This window comes from Rhodotorula graminis, assembly GCF_001329695.1.
Source record: "Rhodotorula graminis WP1 unplaced genomic scaffold RHOBAscaffold_3, whole genome shotgun sequence".
Lineage (NCBI taxonomy): Eukaryota > Fungi > Basidiomycota > Microbotryomycetes > Sporidiobolales > Sporidiobolaceae > Rhodotorula > Rhodotorula graminis.
In genome coordinates this window covers 1,253,520-1,272,205 of record NW_017264930.1, presented here as the reverse complement: position 1 = coordinate 1,272,205, position 18,686 = coordinate 1,253,520, and the positions used below count along the sequence as shown (strand labels likewise).

At 67.7% G+C, this 18,686-nt stretch overlaps 4 protein-coding genes and 2 non-coding genes across 6 annotated transcripts; 3 read left to right on the top strand and 3 right to left on the bottom strand.

Moving 5' to 3' along the window:
• Window positions 1-1,175: 1,175 nt before the first annotated feature.
• On the bottom strand, window positions 1,176-1,271 carry RHOBADRAFT_t22. Its single transcript has one exon. It is a non-coding gene; the product is annotated as a tRNA-Phe (tRNA).
• A 460-nt stretch (window positions 1,272-1,731) lies between these two features.
• RHOBADRAFT_21569 (uncharacterized protein) lies at window positions 1,732-4,242 on the bottom strand (the record flags this gene model as incomplete). Its single annotated transcript, XM_018412552.1, has 5 exons — window positions 1,732-1,761; window positions 1,831-2,705; window positions 3,122-3,424; window positions 3,485-3,588; window positions 4,061-4,242. The coding sequence occupies 5 exons, from the start codon at window positions 4,240-4,242 to the stop codon at window positions 1,732-1,734; spliced, it is 1,494 nt and encodes a 497-aa protein (XP_018273191.1).
• Window positions 4,243-5,262: 1,020 nt separating this feature from the next.
• Window positions 5,263-5,358, top strand: RHOBADRAFT_t23. Its single transcript has one exon. It is a non-coding gene; the product is annotated as a tRNA-Phe (tRNA).
• Window positions 5,359-9,290: 3,932 nt separating this feature from the next.
• RHOBADRAFT_21567 (uncharacterized protein) lies at window positions 9,291-14,405 on the top strand (the record flags this gene model as incomplete). The annotated part of the gene is made up of 6 exons (XM_018412551.1): window positions 9,291-9,306; window positions 9,430-12,071; window positions 12,143-12,981; window positions 13,640-14,097; window positions 14,171-14,242; window positions 14,311-14,405. The coding sequence occupies 6 exons, from the start codon at window positions 9,291-9,293 to the stop codon at window positions 14,403-14,405; spliced, it is 4,122 nt and encodes a 1,373-aa protein (XP_018273190.1).
• A 521-nt stretch (window positions 14,406-14,926) lies between these two features.
• RHOBADRAFT_64663 (uncharacterized protein) lies at window positions 14,927-15,746 on the top strand. The gene is made up of 4 exons (XM_018418544.1): window positions 14,927-14,988; window positions 15,063-15,137; window positions 15,211-15,420; window positions 15,481-15,746. The coding sequence occupies exon 4, from the start codon at window positions 15,518-15,520 to the stop codon at window positions 15,692-15,694; it is 177 nt and encodes a 58-aa protein (XP_018273189.1). The 5' UTR covers window positions 14,927-14,988; window positions 15,063-15,137; window positions 15,211-15,420; window positions 15,481-15,517; the 3' UTR covers window positions 15,695-15,746.
• Window positions 15,747-16,125: 379 nt separating this feature from the next.
• On the bottom strand, window positions 16,126-18,459 carry RHOBADRAFT_52088 (uncharacterized protein; the record flags this gene model as incomplete). Its single annotated transcript, XM_018416162.1, has 5 exons — window positions 18,415-18,459; window positions 18,205-18,338; window positions 17,952-18,120; window positions 16,541-17,886; window positions 16,126-16,276 (listed from the first exon to the last, which is right to left on the bottom strand). Exons 2-5 carry the CDS (start codon window positions 18,330-18,332, stop codon window positions 16,126-16,128), a joined length of 1,794 nt encoding a protein of 597 aa, XP_018273188.1. The 5' UTR covers window positions 18,333-18,338; window positions 18,415-18,459.
• Between the last annotated feature and the right edge of the window lie 227 nt (window positions 18,460-18,686).

Sequence of the window (18,686 nt, the reverse complement as noted above, 5' to 3'; positions counted from 1 at the left end):
CTGGCTGGATACAAGCGCATACGGCAGTGCTGCCCAGCCGCCGCGCGCTGGCCCCCGCTCGTCGACGTCGCCTCGCCGCTCTCCCCGCTCCTCCCACGCGCGACTCTCGCCTTGCGAGCCTTCGCGGCGCGCACCTGACTGCATGCGAGCTTCACAGACTGCAGCAGAGACCCTGTCGACCGGCTGGCCCCCCGCTGGCTATGCTGTGCGGCGTCTAGTCGTCCTCCCTCTCGCTCGCTGCGGACGACCTTCCTCGCTTCGGCCCTGCTCCGGCTTCTGCTCCTGCTTGGACCTGTTCATGCTGCCATGTCACTGTTGCTCGGCTGCCGCCCCAGCGAGCCCGTCCATCGCTGGCAGCGGTTGGTTGCGCTCGGCGTGAGCTGGACCTTGACGTTCTGCCCGGCGCCGCCTCGCTCGCTCTGCGACAGTGATATCCAGCGAGGCGTGCGCTCGCCAAGCTCGTTCGAGCGCAGCCCGAGAGGTCCTGCCGCATCGACATGTCCTGCGGTCGACAAAGCGATGGACCCGCAGAGCGAGCCAACCTAAGCAAGCGTCCTGCAAAGCTCGCTACGCCGCATGATCTGCAGCGCGCGTGAGCTCGAAGCTCACGAGCCGACGGACAGCTGCCAAAAAGCTCTGTCCGCAGTACGAGAGCAGCCGAGAAGCGGGCCTGACTGTCGGCGAGCGCTGTCGAACGCGCTTTCGCCGAGAGCAAGGCCGCTTCGCGCTCTTTGCTCTTGACGAGGACCTTGCGAGCCACGCCGGCTACCGAGGGACGAGGTCAGTTTTGCCGTTATGAGGCGCCGAGAGGCGCGCCCCTCGACAATGTGAGCGAGAGGAGAGGCTCGTGCGCCGACCGCGAGTCGCCCTACCGACGGCTCTCGAGAGACCTCGCCGCGCTGCACAACTCTGGTGCAGCCTCGTCGTTGCGCCACGAGACGACGACAGCAAAGAGACAGCGGCACGAGTGGTACCAGGGACGAGAGACGGTGCGAGGAGAGGCTCGTGCGCCGACGACGAGAGGTCTGCCCAGCTCGTCTCGCACGGCGCCTTTCCTCGCCGCTGTTGTCACCCGACGTCGCCTGTGACCCCTCGGTGGCAAAAGTAATCGTCGTCGTACTCGACCGTGCGGCAGAGTGCCAAGGAAAGCTTCCGGTGCGAGGCAAAAAAATTGGTGGCCCTTTCCGGGATCGAACCGGAGACCTGCAGAATTGTGCGCCGGATTGAACCGGAACTTCAGTCTGTCGCTCTCCCAGCTGAGCTAAAGAGCCAGTTCGCATGGTCTGACCGTCGAAAGTAACGGTCAGAAAAAACAGCCGAAACAAAAAAAGCTGACAGGTGAGGAGACTTTCTTACGCTTCGATCTGGCTTTCTGCTCGCTTTGGGGTGAGCGCTGACAGTCCGAGAGCAGTGTAGAGGCTGCACAGCGACGGTGCAGACCTTTCCGGGGAAGCGAGAGCGTCTCTCGCCGAGCCGCTCGGACCTCGCTTCAGCTCAACTCTCTCTCTCGCGCTCTCTCTCTCTCTCTCGCTCGAGAAGGGCCAAAGACCGAGACCAAGCGGTTGCAGGTCGAAGGAGGACGTACTCCACAGAGAGAGGTAGACAAAGAGTCGATGACGAAGGAAGGTGGACGAAGGAAGGTGGGGCAAGAGAGAGAGAGAGAGGGAGGTGCTGGCGAGAAAAAGGAAGGCGAGGGAGGAGGGAGGGAAGCGGGACGACGCTCGAAGCCGGCTAGGCGTGCACCGCGTCGTAGTGGTCCATCTGGCAGGAGTGATGGGTCAATACAGGTCGCGAGAGGGCACAGGGCGGGAAGGGACGAGGAGGACGCACCGTTCCGGCCCAGCCTCGTAGCTTCGCCATCATCGACGGCTTGCGGCCGTCGGCGATACAGCGCAGGCAGGGAAAAATAGGGCCTCGGGTCAAGAGCGTCGGGTCGGTCGGGGCGAGGCCGGCCAAGCCGACATGCGCGAGGACGTCGACCTGGAACCGCGACAGGGCGAGGTCGGCCGCCGAGAGGAACGACGCGCAGCTCGCCGTGCCGATCGCGCCGCGGTCACGCAGCTCGGCGTGAATCTGCGGGTACCGGAACGGCGTGGCGAACTCTTTGCGCCGGTCCTTGATCTTTAACACGGCGGACGGGTGCGAGAAGAGGCGGTCGAGCTCGCTGTCGTCGACGTCCGAGGCGATGTCGCCGAGGTCGACAGAGATGTCCCGGCCGGCTTGAAACAGGCGCTCGAGGTGGCGACAATCCGGGATGGGCGTCGAGCGCATGGATGCGCCGATGGGCGTGACCCGCTGACGCGGATGCTCGAGCTTGACGGCGAGGCCCTCGTCGACGTACACGCCCGTGGCACGGAGCTTGTTCATGACGTCCCTCGCGAACCCGATCTTGATGGCGCGGCGAGCGGCGTCGACCTCGGCGAGGATGGCCGGCAAGTCGGACGTCCAGTCGGCCTCGGTTTTCGACACGACGTCGCCGATCCAGTGGCGCTCGACGGTCGGCAGCAGCTGGAAGACCTCGAAGGCCGGCCAGGTGACGAACGCCTCGCCCTGCTGCGCCTGGAAGAGCGCCTTGTGGCGTCGGCGGACGAGTTCGTGCTGGGCACGCATAGCCCCGAGGCGGACGTAGGCGAGTGCGCGCGCGACGCGCTCGACCTTGTGTTCCTCGACGGCCTCGATGAGCGTAGGCGAGATGCGGGTCCAGACTGTGTGCAGCGGCCGAGTCAGGGTCCGTCGCTCGAGGGTGCAGGCAAGAAGAAAGACTCGCTGTCGTCCGTGAGCTCCTTGGCGCCGTCGATGATGGGGTAGAGCGAGCTCGGGATGATGCAGCTGCACATGGATGATGCGTCAGGAACTGTGACCGAGGAGCAGGTCGGTCGAGAAAAAGTCTAGGCGGATCAAGACGCACTCGTACGCGTCGTGCCCGAGGGCGATCAATCTGTCCGTGACGCTGCGGAGCGACGAGTCAGCGACCCGTCCAAGTTCTCCTCGAGCCCAGGAAGAAGTGAGAGACGCACACTATCCGCCGACGTTCACACTCCAAAATCTCGGCGCGCTGAACAGCTTGCGCCGACCGAAGCTCCCACTCGACCCACGCGTCGGCGTCCTGTCGGGTACTGACAGTCAGGTTGCGGCTCGGAGTACGAGAGACTAGGTGGAGGAAGGTATGCGCTGCTCACCCTGCGTGCCGCCTCGGCGAGGACGCGTCGCTCCCGGATGAAGGTGCCGAGCGGCTGCTCGGCCGCGACGACGGCTTGAGCGGCCTTCTTGAGCGTCTCGTCGACCTTGGCCTGCTCGACAGGGTTTCTGCGGCTGTTCGTGTACGGCCGAGACGACTCCGCGAGACGCTGCGCGACCGTGAGCTTGGCTCTAAGCTGCTTGAGGCGGTCGTTCGTCGACTGGACGTCCTCGAGGCGGAAGTAGGCTGTGTCGGCGGGCGTTTCAATATCGAACGCCCCACAGAAAGAGGCGAAAGGGGACGCACTCGTGCGGTTGCGCTCGTGGTAGAACGAGAGAGAACACTCGCGGGCGCACGAGTCCATCTGCTTGACGACGCCGCGCGCGTGTAGCTCGGACGCGGTAAGGAGGCTGTCGGGGCAGGGAGTAATCAGGCACTGCTTGAAGGGGTTACGGGTAGAACTGGACGCACTTGTTGACGCGGCAGTTCTGCGGGCGCGAGGCGAGGTCAGCTCTCGGCGTGGGGTGCTCGAGCGAGTACAGAGAGAGATCGGGACGCACCTTGCACCAACGAGCTCTCACCGCATAGTCGACCAGAACGGATCGATTCTTGCCGCACAAGTGGCAGTCGCGGTCGAAGAGGAGGGCCGCGAGCTGCTTGTCGTTGAGGTCGGCCGCCTCGATGTCGGGGATGCCGCTGTTGCTGCGGGCGCTGGCCCAGATCGGGGCAGCCGAGCGACTGGCAAAGAGGCCGTACAGGAGCTTGTTGGCGCGGCTCAACGAGAGCAGGGTCGACAGGTCGGCCTGGGACGCGAGGTCGAGGACGAGGTCGAGGGGGAGGTTGAGAAAGGCCGAGAGCTGGCCCTTGCGGCGGCGGGTCGACTTGGCGGTTGTCGTGGCGGCGTCTGTGCCCTCGCCCTTGCCCTTGGTCGCGGTGGTGGACAAGCGAGGCTTCTTGGCGGGGCGGCGTGTGCTGCGCTGCGCCTGGCCGTCGTCGTCGCTGCTGGGGGCGGCGTCGGCGTAGCTGATGGGCTTAGAAGCGGCTGCGCGCTTTGGTCGCTGCATCGTGCGACACTCTGGCGAGAGAGAGTGAGAGGGAGGGAACGACTCTCGTCACGCAGCTGATGACAATCTTGAGACGGCGACAGCGGCGCGTCGTCGCGCTCTGCAAGCAAATCGAGCAGTTCGATAGGTATTGGAAGCCCCCATTTCTGCCCACAGTCCACCTTCGAGCGCTACAGAGGTGAGCGGCGGCGTGAGCGTCGTCCTCCCGCTCCGCCTCCCTCCGCTCAGCTCCTCCCTCGTCACTCTCCCTCTCGCCAGTCGCGAGACCAGCAGCGCCATGCAGCGACCCAAGCGTGCGGCAGCCGTCAAAACAGCCGCCTAGTTTAACGACGCCCTCGACCGCGAGGACGAGCACGACGTCGACACGCAGCTTGCGAGCACGCGCCGCCCGTCCGTCGTTCTCGCTCTCAAGACTCGCAGGATGGTGCAGCGTCGCTCCAAGGTGCGCCCCCTCTCTCCAGTCGCCCCGCCTGCGGCCGTCGCTGAGCCCGCGGCTCGCCGCCTCGCAGACTGTCGGACCTCGCCTCGCGTGCGACCAAGACGCCTGGCACGTCCTCGTCGTCAACCATGGCCAAGCGCGAGCACGCCTAGCCGGCGTCGTTAACGTCGTTCGCCGTCCCGCTTCTCATCCCCTCCCCCTCGCCGCACCTCCCTCTCCTCTCTCTCTCTTGCTCCACCTTTGTCACCGACTCTCCGTCTGCCTCTCTCTGTGTAGAACTTCTTCTCCGATGTGCAATTGCTTGGTCTCGGTCTTTGGCCCTTCTCGAGCGAGAGAGAGAGAGCGCGAGAGAGAGTTGAGCTGAAGCGAGGTCCGAGCGGCTCGGCGAGAGACGCTCTCGCTTCCCCGGAAAGGTCTGCACCGTCGCTCCGCACTCTCTACACTGCTCGGCGACCGTCAGTGTCACCCCAGAGCGAGCAGATAGTCTCGTCGAAGCGAAAGAAGGTCTCCTCACCTGTCAGTTTTTTTTTTTCCGACTACTTTTTTGTGGGCGCTATTTTCGACTCCCAAGTATACAAACTGGCTCTTTAGCTCAGCTGGGAGAGCGACAGACTGAAGTTCCGGTTCAATCCGGCGCACAATTCTGCAGGTCTCCGGTTCAATCCCGGAAAGGGCCATCAACTTTTGCCTCGCGCGGGAAGCTTTCCTTGCAATCTCCCGCACGGTCAAGCACGGCGACGACTCTACTTTTGCCACCCAGGGGTCACAGGCGACGTCGGGTGACAACAGCGGCGAGGAAAGGCGCCGTGCGAGACGAGCTGGGCGGACCTCTCCTCTTCGGCGCGCCGCACGAGCCTCTCCTCGTAGCGTCTCTCGTTCCTGGTACCACTCGTGCCGCTGTCCCTTTGCTGTCGTCGTCTCGTGGCGCAACGACGAGGCTGCACCAGAGTCGTACAGCGCGGCAAGGTCTCTTGAGAGCCGTCGGTCGGGCGACTCGCGGTCGGCGCACGGGCCTCTCCTGTCGCTCATGTCGAGCCGTACGCCTCTCGGCGCGTTACAGCGTGCAAGACTCTCTCAAAAGATGCTCCGAGTCACGCAGGGCGGACAGGCTCGAACGGTGAATGAGAAATCGCACTGCAAGTTCCTCGACCGCCGCTACTCAAACTCGACGACGCGCTCAGCCGACAAGGTCCGCCAGCCCAATCTCGCCCGGGTACTCTTGAGCGAGCTCGGGCGTGAAGAGCTCGGCGCCGTTCCACGACATGGGCATGCCCCTCGCGTCGATGGTCGGGACGGCCTTGACCGTGAGGCGGTCGGCCTGCGGGCCCATGCCGGCGACCTGCTCGGCGAGGGCGCGGTTCTGCTTCTGCGAGAAGATGCGCGGCGGGTAGTTGGGGTCGGGCGGGCGCGGGGCTGTAGGAGGGCGGCGAGGTCAGCTTTGGCCGGGGCAGGAGGGGCGAGCTCGAGGATGCGCTCGAGGATGCGCTCGAGGACGACAAGGCGAGAGGGTGCCGCCGCCGAAGATGAGGCCGAGGGGACGAAGAGGGAGGAGGAGAGAGGGAGAGAGAGGGGACGCACCAAACCGGTGCGACTCGACCTCGCTCTTGAGCGCCGCCTGCTCCCTCTGCCTCAGCTCGCGCACCGTCAACCCTCCCGCCCTAAACCACGTCTCGAGGCCGTACCACCTGTACGCCGACATGTCGACCCAGTCGTCGGGCATGATGGCCACGCCCTTGTCGTAGTACTCGGCCGCCTTCTTCATCTCGCCGACGTCGGGCATCTTGAGGCGCGAATCGCCCGGCTGGGCCGCGAGCTGGAGCGGGAGGCGCCGGCGGACGCCGTGGACGTAGGCGAGAGCGCCGTAGGCTTCCCAACAGGGCAGGGCCTTGCGGGAGGGAGGGGCAAGAGAGATTGAGAAGGACGAGGAGGAAGAGGCAAGGGGAGGGTGGGCGAGCTCGGGGTCAGCGAGGGCGCCTCGTCGAGCGACACGGAGAGACGAGGAGGGAGAGAGGAAGAGGGTAGAGGACGCACCCCGTAAGCGAGGTACATTTGGCTCCCGTCCCGAGGCGGCCACTTGCTCGGCGGGCACTCCTGCACGCGCACGACGACCTCTCGCCGGTCAGCTCGCCTTCTACCTGCGACACAGCTCCATCAGGAAGGGGGGAAGGAAGGAAAGAGGGAGCGAGGGCGCACCTCGAGGATGTCGTGCGCGAGCTTCTCGAGGTCCTCGAGCTTGAACGCGCGCTTGGCCGAGGGCGTCTTTGCGTCGAGGTGCGCGCCGAGGTGCGCGCCGAGGAGCTCCTTCATGAGGAACACGCGCGCGTTGCGGACGAACGTCGGGCGGAAGGTGTTGCCCTGGGAGAGAGGGAGAGAGACAGGGTGAGTCGAGGGTCCGAGCGAGCGGGAGGGGGGGGAAGAAGGGGAGAGACGCACCTTGTCCTCGAACGACTCGTGCGCCCACTTCTTGTTGCCCTCATCGAGAAGCGCGACAGCAAACTTGGCCTCGAGGATGGCCGGGCCTGCGCGAGCGGTCGAGTAAAAGGGTGAGCTCTGCGTTCGCGACGCTCGGGCCTGGGGAAGGAGGACAGGGCGACGCACCCATCTCGCGGCGAAAATACGAGAGGAGGAACGCCGAGATGACGCGAGTGCGGATCAGGGACGAGCTGAACATGCGGATGCTGTTCAGAGAGGGCGCGAGGCGTGAGCTCAGTGCGGGAGAGGAGCGGGAGGAAGGGGAGAAGGGGAGGTGGGCGCACCGCTGCCGACCGTCCGTCTCGATGCGCTTGTCGAGGTCGTCGATGATGTCGCGCGCCGACCACCTCGAGCCGGTAAAGTACTTCAAGCACCCGCCGTGCTCGAGCTCGAACTGGATGAGCGTCTGCAGCTTCTTGCTGAGCGGGTGGTCCGAGTGCGAGCCGACCTGCAGGAAGAACTGCGTATTGTCCGTGATGATTCACTCGCAGATGTCGCCGAGCGCGTTCGTGAAGGCCGTGCCGCGAAAGCCCGTGCTGTCGGTGGGCTCGATCGCCTGGTCGAGCTGCATCATGCCGCGCGCGCAGCTCTGGGCCGCGTGGTACGAGATGCCGACGCCGCTGTCGTAGTCGAGCCGGTACGAGCCCGACAGGACGGCCTGCTGCACCTTGGTGAGCCACAGGTCGCCCGGGTTGGTCGTCACGACGAACGGCTTGGGCGCAGCGTTGGTCGCGTCGGCCGCGCGCTTGTGCGTCGCCTCGAGCGTCTTGAGCGACGCCTCGTAGCGCGCCCGACTCGCGTCGTCTTCGGCGAGCTCGATCGCGCGCTCGTATGCGGGTCGGGGAACACGTCAGGGCGGGGCGCGCCGACGACGGTGACTGGGAAAGAGGGGACGCACAGTTCTTGATCGACTGCCTGAACTCTTGCTGACGGCCCCAGACCTCGGCGACCCGGGCGTACGCCTTGGACCACTGCGGGCGACAACGCACGGCGTCGTTGGCGTCCTCGAGAGCTGCGGCGGGAGAAGGAGAGTGAGCGAGGCAGGAGGGACCGCAAGAGTGAGAGGGTTGTCGACGCACCTGCATCGAGCTTGCCGAGCTGGACGTAGGCCGCACTCCGGTTCGAGTAGAGGGCGCCCTTTGCCGTGTCGTCCTTCTCGAGGGCGATGGCCCGGCCGTACAGCTTGGCCGACTTGAGCCACTTCTGCTGGCCGAACGCGACGTTGCCCTCGGCCTTGAACGTGTCGGCCATGGCTCTGCGAACGGTGCGAGGTGGTCAGAAGGGTGTACGAGATGTCGAGTGCTCCCTCACAGCCCCGCCGCCTAGTCGTCCGGTTGCGCGGCTGGCTCGCCCGATAGTCGTCGCTGACTTAAGAGAGGGTGCTCACCGAGCTGGATGGTGCCGGTGGGCGAGGGACGACGGACGACGATCGAAGGTGAACGAGGTGGGGGCGGGCGAGTTGGCGAGGCGAGGTGAAGGGCGCAGGCGGTGTCGCGGGTCGAGTCGCTGGAGCTGAGCTCAGTCGAGGTGCGGAGCGAACTTGGAGCTGCGTAGAGCGAGAGGCGCCGTCGTGTCGTCGTCGTCGGCGTCGTCGGCGTCGTCTCCCCGGATTCTGGACAAGAGCTTGGACGAGCCCTCAACGCTCCACCTCGCCTCGACACCACCAGCTACTCGACCAGGATCGACACCTGCTGCACCACACCGCCACTTGCGACCACACGACCCGTCCACCGGCCCTCGCCTCGGCGCCCTCGCGACCCGCCTCGCTCATCGTGCTCGATGAGCTGTGCCCCACCTGTCCTCGCACCCTCGCCTCACAACCAGAACAGCAGCACCAGTCCCGCACCGACCACCACCACCGCCCCTGTCCGCCTCGAGGCTGGCCGACGCCCGTAGAGCGCACCCTCACCAACTTCCCCCCGCGCCCACACCGCCTCGTCCGTGCGCCTCGTCGACTCGCACTAGCTTCCCTCGGCCTCGAGCCATCCCTGCCACCACCTCAGCACCTCCTCCCACCTTCGACACGGCCACACGACCCGCGACCCGCGCGCCAAGCCGCCGACTCGCGCCTCTCGTCGTCCACCTCATCTTCATCTCTCCCTCGCGAGTCGACCACAATCGCCGCACCTAGCGCCTCATGACGTCCAGCAACAGTGCGTGCACTCTCTCTTGCGTCGACTGCCGCGAGCGAGACCTCGAGCGCGTCCGCCTGCGACACTCGCGCGTGGGTCGAGCTCGCCACTGCATCGAGTCGAACTGACAACCCCTCTCTGCAGAACCCGCCAACCGCCTGGCCGGCCTCCCGCGCATCCCCAAGGTCGCAAAGAAGGGCAAGAAGCCCAAGCGCCCGCCCTCGCCGGCCAAGCCCAAACCCGCTCCGCTCCCTTCTCTCCCCATCACCCTCTCGGACGACGACACGCTCTCCGAGCCCCTCTCGTCTTCGTCGTCGTCCGAGGACGAGGCGCCCAAGCCCAAGGCGACCAAGGCGACCAAGGCGACCAAGGCGACCAAGGCGCCCAAGGCGGCACAGCCGCCGCCGTCGGCCGCAGCCGTCTTCCTCGGCGGTCCGGGCGGCCTGCCAGCCCTCCCGGCCCTGCCTGCGCTCCCTGCGCTCCCCGCCCTCCCTCCTTTACCTAAACTCGGCTCCGCCTCGCCAGCACCACCAGGCTCGCGGCGACCACCTCCACCACCTCCTCCCCCTCCTCCCAAACCCGTCGCACCCGCACCCGCGCCCGTCGCCTCGACCTCTGCGCCCTCGCCTGTGCCCTCGCCCGCCGTCGCACCCAAGCCTTCCTCCTCTACCACCTCGACTACGACCAAGCCCCCGACCGCCCCTCGTCCTCGCGGCCGGCCCCGCAAAGACGGCCAGCCCCCGTCGAGCTCGTCGGCGCCGCCCAAGCCGCCCAAGCCCTCGCGCGCCGCCTCGCCCCTCGAGGCGCCGTACGTCCCGCACACGGCCGGCGCCTCGCGCACCGGCTCGCCGAGCGGCGCGAGCGCACAAGCCGGCGCGGCGGCGGCGGGCTCGGGCGCAGGGCGCATGAGCCTGCGGCAGGTGCTCGCGCTGTCGCTCGCCGAGGCGAGCGAGGCCGAGGCGCGCCGGTCCGAGACGAGCCGCGAGAACTCGCCCGACGCGACAGAGCTCAGCAGGCGGTCGGCGGGGCTCGCGGCGGCGCAGCGGCAGCAGCAGCAGCGCGACAAGGCGGCCGCGCGCGCGCAGGCCGAGGCCGAGGGCAAGGGCAAGGGCAACGGCAAGGGCAAGGAGCGCCTGAGCGACGTGAGCGAGCTCGAGCTCGACGACGCCGACGACGAGTCGGAGCTGAGCAGCCTGAGCGACCCGGACGAGGACGCGGCGATGGACCAGGGCGGCGCCGGCGGACTCGGCCGCGAGCTTGAGAAGGCCGAGGAGCGCGTCATGCGCGCCGAGCTCGACCGCCGTCGAGGGCGCAAGGGCCGCGACGAGGGATCTGACGCGATGCTCGTCGACGGCGGGAGCGAGGCGGACGAGGGGGACGAGGACGAGGAGGAGACGGACGAGGACGAGGACGGGCTCGCCGTCGCGTGGGACCGCAACGTGCAGGCGATGGAGCGCATCCGCCGCCGTCGTGCGTCGGGAGGCGCAGGTGCGGCGGCAGCTGCAGCGGCAGCGGCGGCGGCCGACGTGTCGCTCGAGGGCGTGTCGGCCACGCTCGACGACGACGGCGACGACTCGGACCTGGCGGTGACCGAGGTCCCGCCCGGCAACGGCTTCGGCGTCGTCACGTGGAGCGACTACGAGTTCGACGAGGAGGACGACGACGACGAGGACGAGGTCGACGAGGACCAGCTCGCCGCTGCACTCGCGGCCTCGACCGCCGCCGCCGGCGGACCCGACCTGCCCAACGTCGACACGCCGCTCGCCCTTAACGACGACGACGACAACGACGACGACAACATCGCCGGCTCGTTCGAGGACGAGCTCGAGCAGCTCTTTGCCCTGTCCGAGGCCGTCGTCGGCCCGATCCAGCACGACTCGGTCGACCTCGGCGACATGTGGCTCGCCGCCCTCACCGACGTCGACGCCGACGACTACGACAGCCAGGCCGACGACTACGACGACGCGTCGGGCAGCGGCACCGACGACGTCGACGCCGAGATGATGTTCGGCCCGAGCGGCGAGCTCACGCGCCTGTTCGGCCGGGGCAAGAAGCGCCGTCGCCCTGTCCAGGAGTCGAGCGCGGGCGAGTCGGACGACCAGGACGACGGCGACGCGACCGACTCGGACGTGTCGATCGCCGACTTGGGCGGCGACGACGACCTCGACCTCGTGCGGCTCGGCGCAGCGCTCGACGACGCCGACCGGCGCAAGCGCGCGCGCACCGGCGGCGAGGACGGTACGGCGGCGACGATCGAGGACGACGACGAGACGATGAGCGAGTCGGTCACCGAGGACGAGCAGACCGACTCGTCGTGCTCCGACACCGACATCTACCGGTACGCGCCTCGCACCGGCGCCCTGTCGGCCGTCCAGGCGCCTACGACGGCCGACCTCGCGTCGCTCAACGCCGACACGCCCGAGCCGCCGCAGCCGGCCCCGTCGTCCAAGGCCGCCGCCGCCGCCGCCAAGCGCAAGGGCAAGAGCAAGGCGGGCCTGCCCGCCATCCCCGAGAACGGCTCGTCGCGCGCGCACCCACCTCGTCCTCCTGTCTCGAGCGCTCCCGCCGCCGCCGCCGCCGCCGCCACCGCCGCCCGTGTCGCCGTTCCGACCATCCGCAAGCCGCATCCTGCCCGGCGCGGCCCGGTCATGGGCTCTTTCGAGCCGTCGGCGCCCAAGGCCGACGACGACAAGAACGCGAGCGGCCTCAAGGTCGTCGTCATCGACGACAGCGGCGTCCCGGCGCCGAGCCCGTTCGCTGTCCAGAAGAAGCCGCGGCGACGAGTTGTGCGTCTCCTTCTCCCCTTTCTTTTCCCTGCCATGCCGAATGTAGACCGACCCTCCTCTTCCTCGTGCAGTACGACTCGACCCCGTCTCGCCGCAGCCGAGCCAACTCGCGCGTGTCGACCACCTCGGGCACGTCTGGCGCCGAGTCGGCCGCCGACAACTCGAATGTGGGCTCGCCCGTACTCGCCAACGTCGACTTTGACTTTCTCAACGAGTCGCTCCTCGAGGAGGACAGCCTCGAGGCCGACGCGGTCGCGTCGTCGTCCGACTCGGACGCCGACGGCGCAGCGACCGACGGCGCGACGCCCAAGCCCGGCTCGGCCCTGTCCGACTTTTCGCGGTGGAGCCGCATCCCGATCGGCGCGTTCCGCTCGCGCACGATGAGCATGGGCGGCGGCGGCAGCTCGGCGCCGTCGCAGGTCTTTGCGGCCGCCGCCGCGTCCGAGAAGGGCGGCCGCAAGAAGCAGAGCAAGAAGCCGGGCAAGGCGGTCCCGACGTCGATCCTGCGCGACTACAAGGCTGCGCACACGCTCAACCACACGCTCGGCTCGCCCGGACACGCGGCGTCGACGAGCAAGCGCTCGATCACGTCGCGCATGTTGACGTCGCCTGTCCTCGCGCCGGTCAAGCGCACGGGCGGCTCGTCCACCTCGCGACCTGGCAAGGCCGCATCGTCGTCGGCCGCCAACGGCGCCGCCAAGAAGGCCAAGCGCGGCAAGCGGGCGCAGACGCCGGCTGGCTCGGCGCGCTCAAAGAGCCCGGCCTCGCGCTCGTCCCGCTCGAGGCAGGCGAGCAACGCCGGCGCCGGCCCATCGTCGGCCACCGCCTCGACCTCGACGCTCGCCGCGCCGACGGCCAACCTCCCTCCCCTGCACTCGCCCCTCTTCCGCACCCAGGGCTTGCCCGACGAGTCGACCTTCCGCCTCAACTAGATCTTCCCCTTTCCTCCTCCTCGCGCACCCTCGTTCCCTTCTACACCCCTCGCACGCATTGCTTTTCCCTCCCTTGTCATACACTGCACCGTCTGTACACGTCGAAAACCCGGGTTGTATCGCAGACAAGGTTTCCCTCGCAGGTCGGTGGCCGTCGCGCTCGAGACGGACGAGGTCCCAGCGTCGCCTCGCCTCGTTCGTCGCTCTCGGACGCCACATCGTCGCCCTCCTCCTCGATGCCTGACTCGTCTCTACCCGGGCCAGCACTCGCGCAAAGCCGTGCGCTCGACGTCGTCTCGCCGGCGGCCTTCTCAAGTCGGCTCACCTCGACTCGTCCTCCTCATCGCGCCGCCCAAGCCCTCTCGGAGACGCACCGCCTCGCCTCCTTCGACTTGGCCTTGCGCAGGTCGAGCCGACCTGCGTGCTCCGAGCCATTTTGTGCGTCCCGCTCGAGCCTCCTCCTCCGGCGCAGCTCACTCGTTTCCTCTCGCCCGCAGCCGCTTCTCTCGCAGCACGCCCACCCCGCTCGCGCACCTCTCTATTCCTTCTCTCTCTCTCTCCCTCCACCCACCGCTCGTCCACCTCGCGCGCCGCCACCGTCAAACCTCGCCACCTCATCATGCTCGCCCGCATCAGCATCCTCGTCGCCCTCGCCTGCGCCCTCGTGGTCGCCTCGCCCCTTCCTCAAGTCGCCGACACGCCCGTCTCGACCCTCTCGATCAATCCGGCCGCGCCGTCGCCCGACGTGTCGTCGTCGAACGAGACGTCGTCCAACACGACCAACCCGGGCGCCAACCTGTCGCAGCTCCTCGGCAACCTCAACGAGCTCCAGTCGCAGAACGGCGCCGGCGCCGACGCTGTCGACGCCGAGTCCAACCCGTCGCCGGCGTTCAGCAACTTTGGCGGCGACTCGCCGGCGGACCAAGGTCAAGGCGGCGGCGCGGCTCCTCTCGGCGGCCTACTCGCGTCGATCAAGCAGGCGACCGATATGACGAGCGGCATGAGCCTCGAGGGCAGTGCGGGCGGGCCGACGCAGACGAGCGCGCAGGTCCTCGCCGTCGAGACGACGACGGCTGCGCCCGAGGTCGCCACTTGTGCGTCCCCTCTTTCTCTTCTCTCTCCTCCACTCGACCCTGCCTGACCCTATCTCCCTCTTCTCACCTACAGCTGCTTCGATCACCGATCCTGCTGTCCTCGCCGCCGCTACCGCGACTGCCGCTGCGTCCGCCATCGAGACCCGTACGTCCACCCTCTCTCGTCCCTCGCGCTCTCGACGCCCGACTGACTCTCTTTTCTCGCGCCCGCAGCGTCGACTTTCGACCTCAACAACTTCCTCGCCGGCGCCAGCTTCCCCGCGCAGGCGACGACGGCGATCGCGGGCCTGGGTGCGAGCGCTGCCTGAGGACGTCGCTCTCTCTTGGTACGCGAGGCTTAAGGTGCGCCCGCCTCATTCTGTTCGCCTCCAGAACTGTCCTGACTCTCTCTCGACAGCTTCGATGCCCGCAGCTCGCGACAAAAAGGCATCTCGCGACCTTCCTCCTCGCCCGACCTCGTCGTCGTCGACGACCTCTCTCTCTCTGTACCGCTTTGTCTCTGGACCCGCTCTCTCGTCGTCGGCGTTAGCTTGTGTACAGCTGCGTCGAAGCTCCTTCCTCTTGGTCGTCTACTCCTGCCGCCGTCGAGAGGAATCGAGAGAGAGTCCGATTTGCGAAGGTCGCGCAGTGCGAGGAGCAGCGAGCTCGCGCGCCCCCTCGTGCCCTGCGCGCCCGCTTCTGCCGCAAATTCGATACTGTCGAACTGTTTCGCTCGAGCGCGGGGACGAGCTCGGCCCACGAGGCGCGAGCGGACGGACGTCGTCTGTGCTCGCTCGCTCGCCGCATCTCTCTTTCTCTCTTTCTTCTTCGTCGACCTTGCCTCGTCTCGCTCGAGCTCTCTCGCAGCAGGACCAGGGCGATCAGACCCGGCCCGCACGGCTCTACAAGAAGGTGCGCCCCTCTGCCTCCCTCTGCTCGCCCGCACGCGCCCTGACCACTTTTTCCCCCTCCTCCTCCTCGCGCAGCCTCGAGTCGTGACTTGTCAAGCTCGTGCGCCTCAACTCGGCTGGTGGTCCCCTCGCCTGCTTCTCGGTGCACAGGTGCGCCCTACTCTCTCTCCTCTCGCCGTCGTCGTCGCACGACTCACGCTGACCTCGTCCTCCTCGTCCGCAGCTTCCTCGAAAAAACGACCCTCCTGCCCGACTCGCCGCCCGTCCTTCGTCCACCTCCTTAGCCTCGACCATCGTCATCCCTCGTCCTCCTCCGCGCCCACGTGACGCATCGCCAGCAGCAGCGACGACTCGTCAACGGGACTCGCCGTCGAGACGACGGCCCGTCCAGCCAGCTCGTCCGATTACGGGCGCAACGACAAGAGCAGTGACGGTCCGTCCCGGCTCTCTCTCCGCAGCACCACCCTTACTGACCCTCCGACGCCACCCACAGACTGCTCGGGCGCTGAACTCGCGGACAATCTGCAGACATGGGCGCGAGCACCATGTTGGCGCTCCCGCTCGACGAGTGCGCCTTGTACGGCGCTCTCGTTCCCTCCTGGTGCGCCCTCGTTGTACGGGACGCCCCAGATCTTCCATCTCGGCACCTCAGAGAGGTGCCGCCATGTTCAAGCGCGCAGGAACGAGGCAGGGGGTCGACGACGTGACGGGCTTTGGTTTAGACGGCGGACGTGCAACGACGACGGCGGTTGAGAGTCCTCGAGTGCAGCGTTCTTCGAGAGTCGAGAGACGAGCGAGCACGTTCCGAGAGCAAGCACAGAGCCGTCGCGCTTTGACCTCGCCCGGACCTTCTCAAATCGCCTCACAGCGAGCAGCCCACGGCTTTCCCTCGCTCGCACTCGCTCAGGCGCTCTTGAGAGGCTCTCGTCGGGGCAGGAGAAGCAGGAAAGAGCGCGATGCAGGAGAGGGAAGGACGAGGAAGGAAGAGAAAGGGAGGCTACGAAGAGGTCAAGAAGGGGGAGGGGGAGGAGGCGAAGAGAGGCGAGGAGAGGCGAGAGTGAGCTGCGGGGCGGGTAGAGAGAGGTCAGAGTCAGGAACGAGAGGCGACGAGAGAGAGAGAGAGAGGGACGCACCAGACTCAGTGCCTCGAGACGGCGACGCGGCGCGAGAACAGGACAAAGCCGCGCTTCTTGACGCCGCCCTCGACCTTGTAGTCACCCTTGCCGTCGTCCATGGCCTGGTTGTCGCCGCCGATATTGGACGACGATGCGCCCCGCTCGGCGCAGCTGCTGCCGACGAGGAGAGAGAATGCGAGAGCGCGGTGGAAAGAGAGGGGGTCCAAGCGTCGCTCTCGTCGCTCGACGACTCGGCTCTCGACAGGTCCATGCTTAAGCAGAAGTACGGCATTGCAGTCGACAGGATCTGCTAGAGACAAAGACGGTGAGCGTCTTGCACTAACGGCGACGACGAGGGAGAGAAGGCGGCAGAAGGGAAGAAAGAAAGGGAGAGAGGACGCACGAGATAACGCTCCGACGCACGCGCCGCCAGTTCACCTGACTGAGATGGGCGGTGCCGTCAGAGGAATCATGCCCCACTCGAACCGCGGCGCCCGCCAAATCGCCATCTCCTCCTCGCTTCGTTCCTGCTCCTCCTCGAGGCCGGCGTATGGATCAGGACCTGCTGCTGCTGACGACGATGACGACGCAGGCATGGGCGCAGGCGCAGGCGCTGACGGCGCGACGCCGAGAGCGGAGCCGAACCCTCCAAACCCGCCGCTGCCGAACGCAGATGCCGTCCCGGCGGGGGCAGCAGGCGCCGTCGCCGGCTGAGCGAACGCGCCGAAACCGCCCGCCGTCCCGCCCGAGCCGAACGCGCTCCCTGCTGTCGGCGCCGCTCCCCCTGCGCCAAAAGCCGACCCAGTCGAGGCCGTGCCGCCGCTGCCGAACGCGCTCGTCGCCGGCGCCGTCCCGCCCGAGGAGAAGGCGCTCTGGCCGAACGCCGGCGCGCTCGCGGCAGCAGTACCGCCTGCGGCGAACGCGCCAAACCCGCCGCCTGGCGCTGGCGCCGGTGTCGCCGCCGCCGCCGCTTTCGGCGCCGTGCCGAACGCTCCAAAGGCGGACCCGCTCGCCGGCGTCGACGCCGCCGCGCCGAACCCGGATTGGCCGAACGCCGAGCCGCTCGCCGGCGTCGACGACGACGAGCCAAAGGCGGACGAGCCGAACGCGGGCGTCGCGCTCGACCCGAAGGCTGGAGCGCCGAACCCATTGGACGCGGCGGGCGCGCCTGCGGTCCCGCCAGCGCCGAACGCCGAAGCCCCAAAGGCGGGCTTAGGCGCCGTTCCACCTGCGCCGAACGCGGACCCGCCGCCGCCGAACGCGCTCGGCGTCGACGACGACGAGCCCGCGCTGCTCGAGAAGGCGCCGAACCCGCCGCCGCCGCTCGTCGCACCAGGAGCCGCCGCACCGAAGCCGGTCGCAGGCTTGAACGCCGACGTGCCGCCGGCCCCGAACGCAGAGCCGGCGGTCCCTCCCGCCCCAAAGGCCGAGCCGGGTGCGGCGCCTGGTGCGGGCGCGCCGAACGCCGACGGCTTGCTCGCCGAGGAGCCAAAGGCGCTGAAGGCGCCGCCCGAGGGGGCTGGGGTACCGAAGGCGGTCGTGGCGGGCTTGGTGCCGAACGCGGACGGGGTCGAGGGCGTGGCGGACCCGAACGCACCGAACGCGCTTGGTCGAGCGGGTGTCGAGGCGGCGCCGAACGGGTTGGGCGCAGAAGAGGAGGTGGAAGGGGCAGTGGATGAGGCCGAGGTGGATGACTGGGAGAGAGCGAACTGGTGCGCCTGGTCGAGGTTGTTGAGGGCGTTCTGGACGGCGGCTTCGGCCTTTGCCGCGAGCGCTTGCTCCGGCTGCGGGTTCAACGTGTCAGTGACTCTGTCCCCGCCTTCCCTGACAGTCGAAAAGTGGGGCGCACATAGAGGCTCGGGTTGTTCTGGGTGCGCGCGGCGTAGAACTGGACGCGAAGCTCGTCGGGGCTGACGTCCTGGTCCTTGAGCAGGTTGGGCTCGCCCTTGCCCGGCCCGTACGACGACAGGGCCCACCGTGGTAGCTCGACAGTGAGGTCGGTCTCGATCGATTCGCGGCTGCGCGTGCGGGAAAACGAAGGTGGGTCAGCTCGCGGGTCGAGGGGACGACGAGGCGAGGAGAGGTCGAGGACGAGGACTCACTTGAAGCTGGGGGCGGGGCCGGTGGACGGGTTGCCCTTTGTCGGGATGTTGCCGTGCGAGTTGCGGCACTCTGCGCCGAACGAGCAGCGCCCTTGCTGGTAGAAGCGGCAGACGGGCGCCGACGACATGACGAGCTGCGAGACGGCGCGGTGCGTAGCTGTCAGTGCATGCGTCCTCTCCAGGACCGTGTGGAGAAGACAGGCGGCGCACCTAGTCTAGCGAGTCGGTGAGGGCCGTGGTGGTCGAGGAGGAATCGGTTTGGTGATGAGGATCGCGAGATACGCGGCGTCGGCTCGGGGCGTCCTGCGCGCTCGACTGGCTGGCGTGTGAGCTCCTTGCAGCAGGCTGGAATGCTCGGTCCGGCAGCAGGGGCCGAGGAGCTGGTGGGAACGGGATGGACCGCTGTCGTCCTCCCCGCCGGCAACCTCTCTCGCTCGCACAGCTTCGGCCACCCAACCAGGTGGGCTCGGGACGGGTCTATC

What these genes read in the sequence shown, in the direction of transcription:
- RHOBADRAFT_64663 (XM_018418544.1), top strand. Translation starts at nt 15,518, where the DNA reads ATGGGCGCGAGCACCATGTTGGCGCTCCCGCTCGACGAGTGCGCCTTG.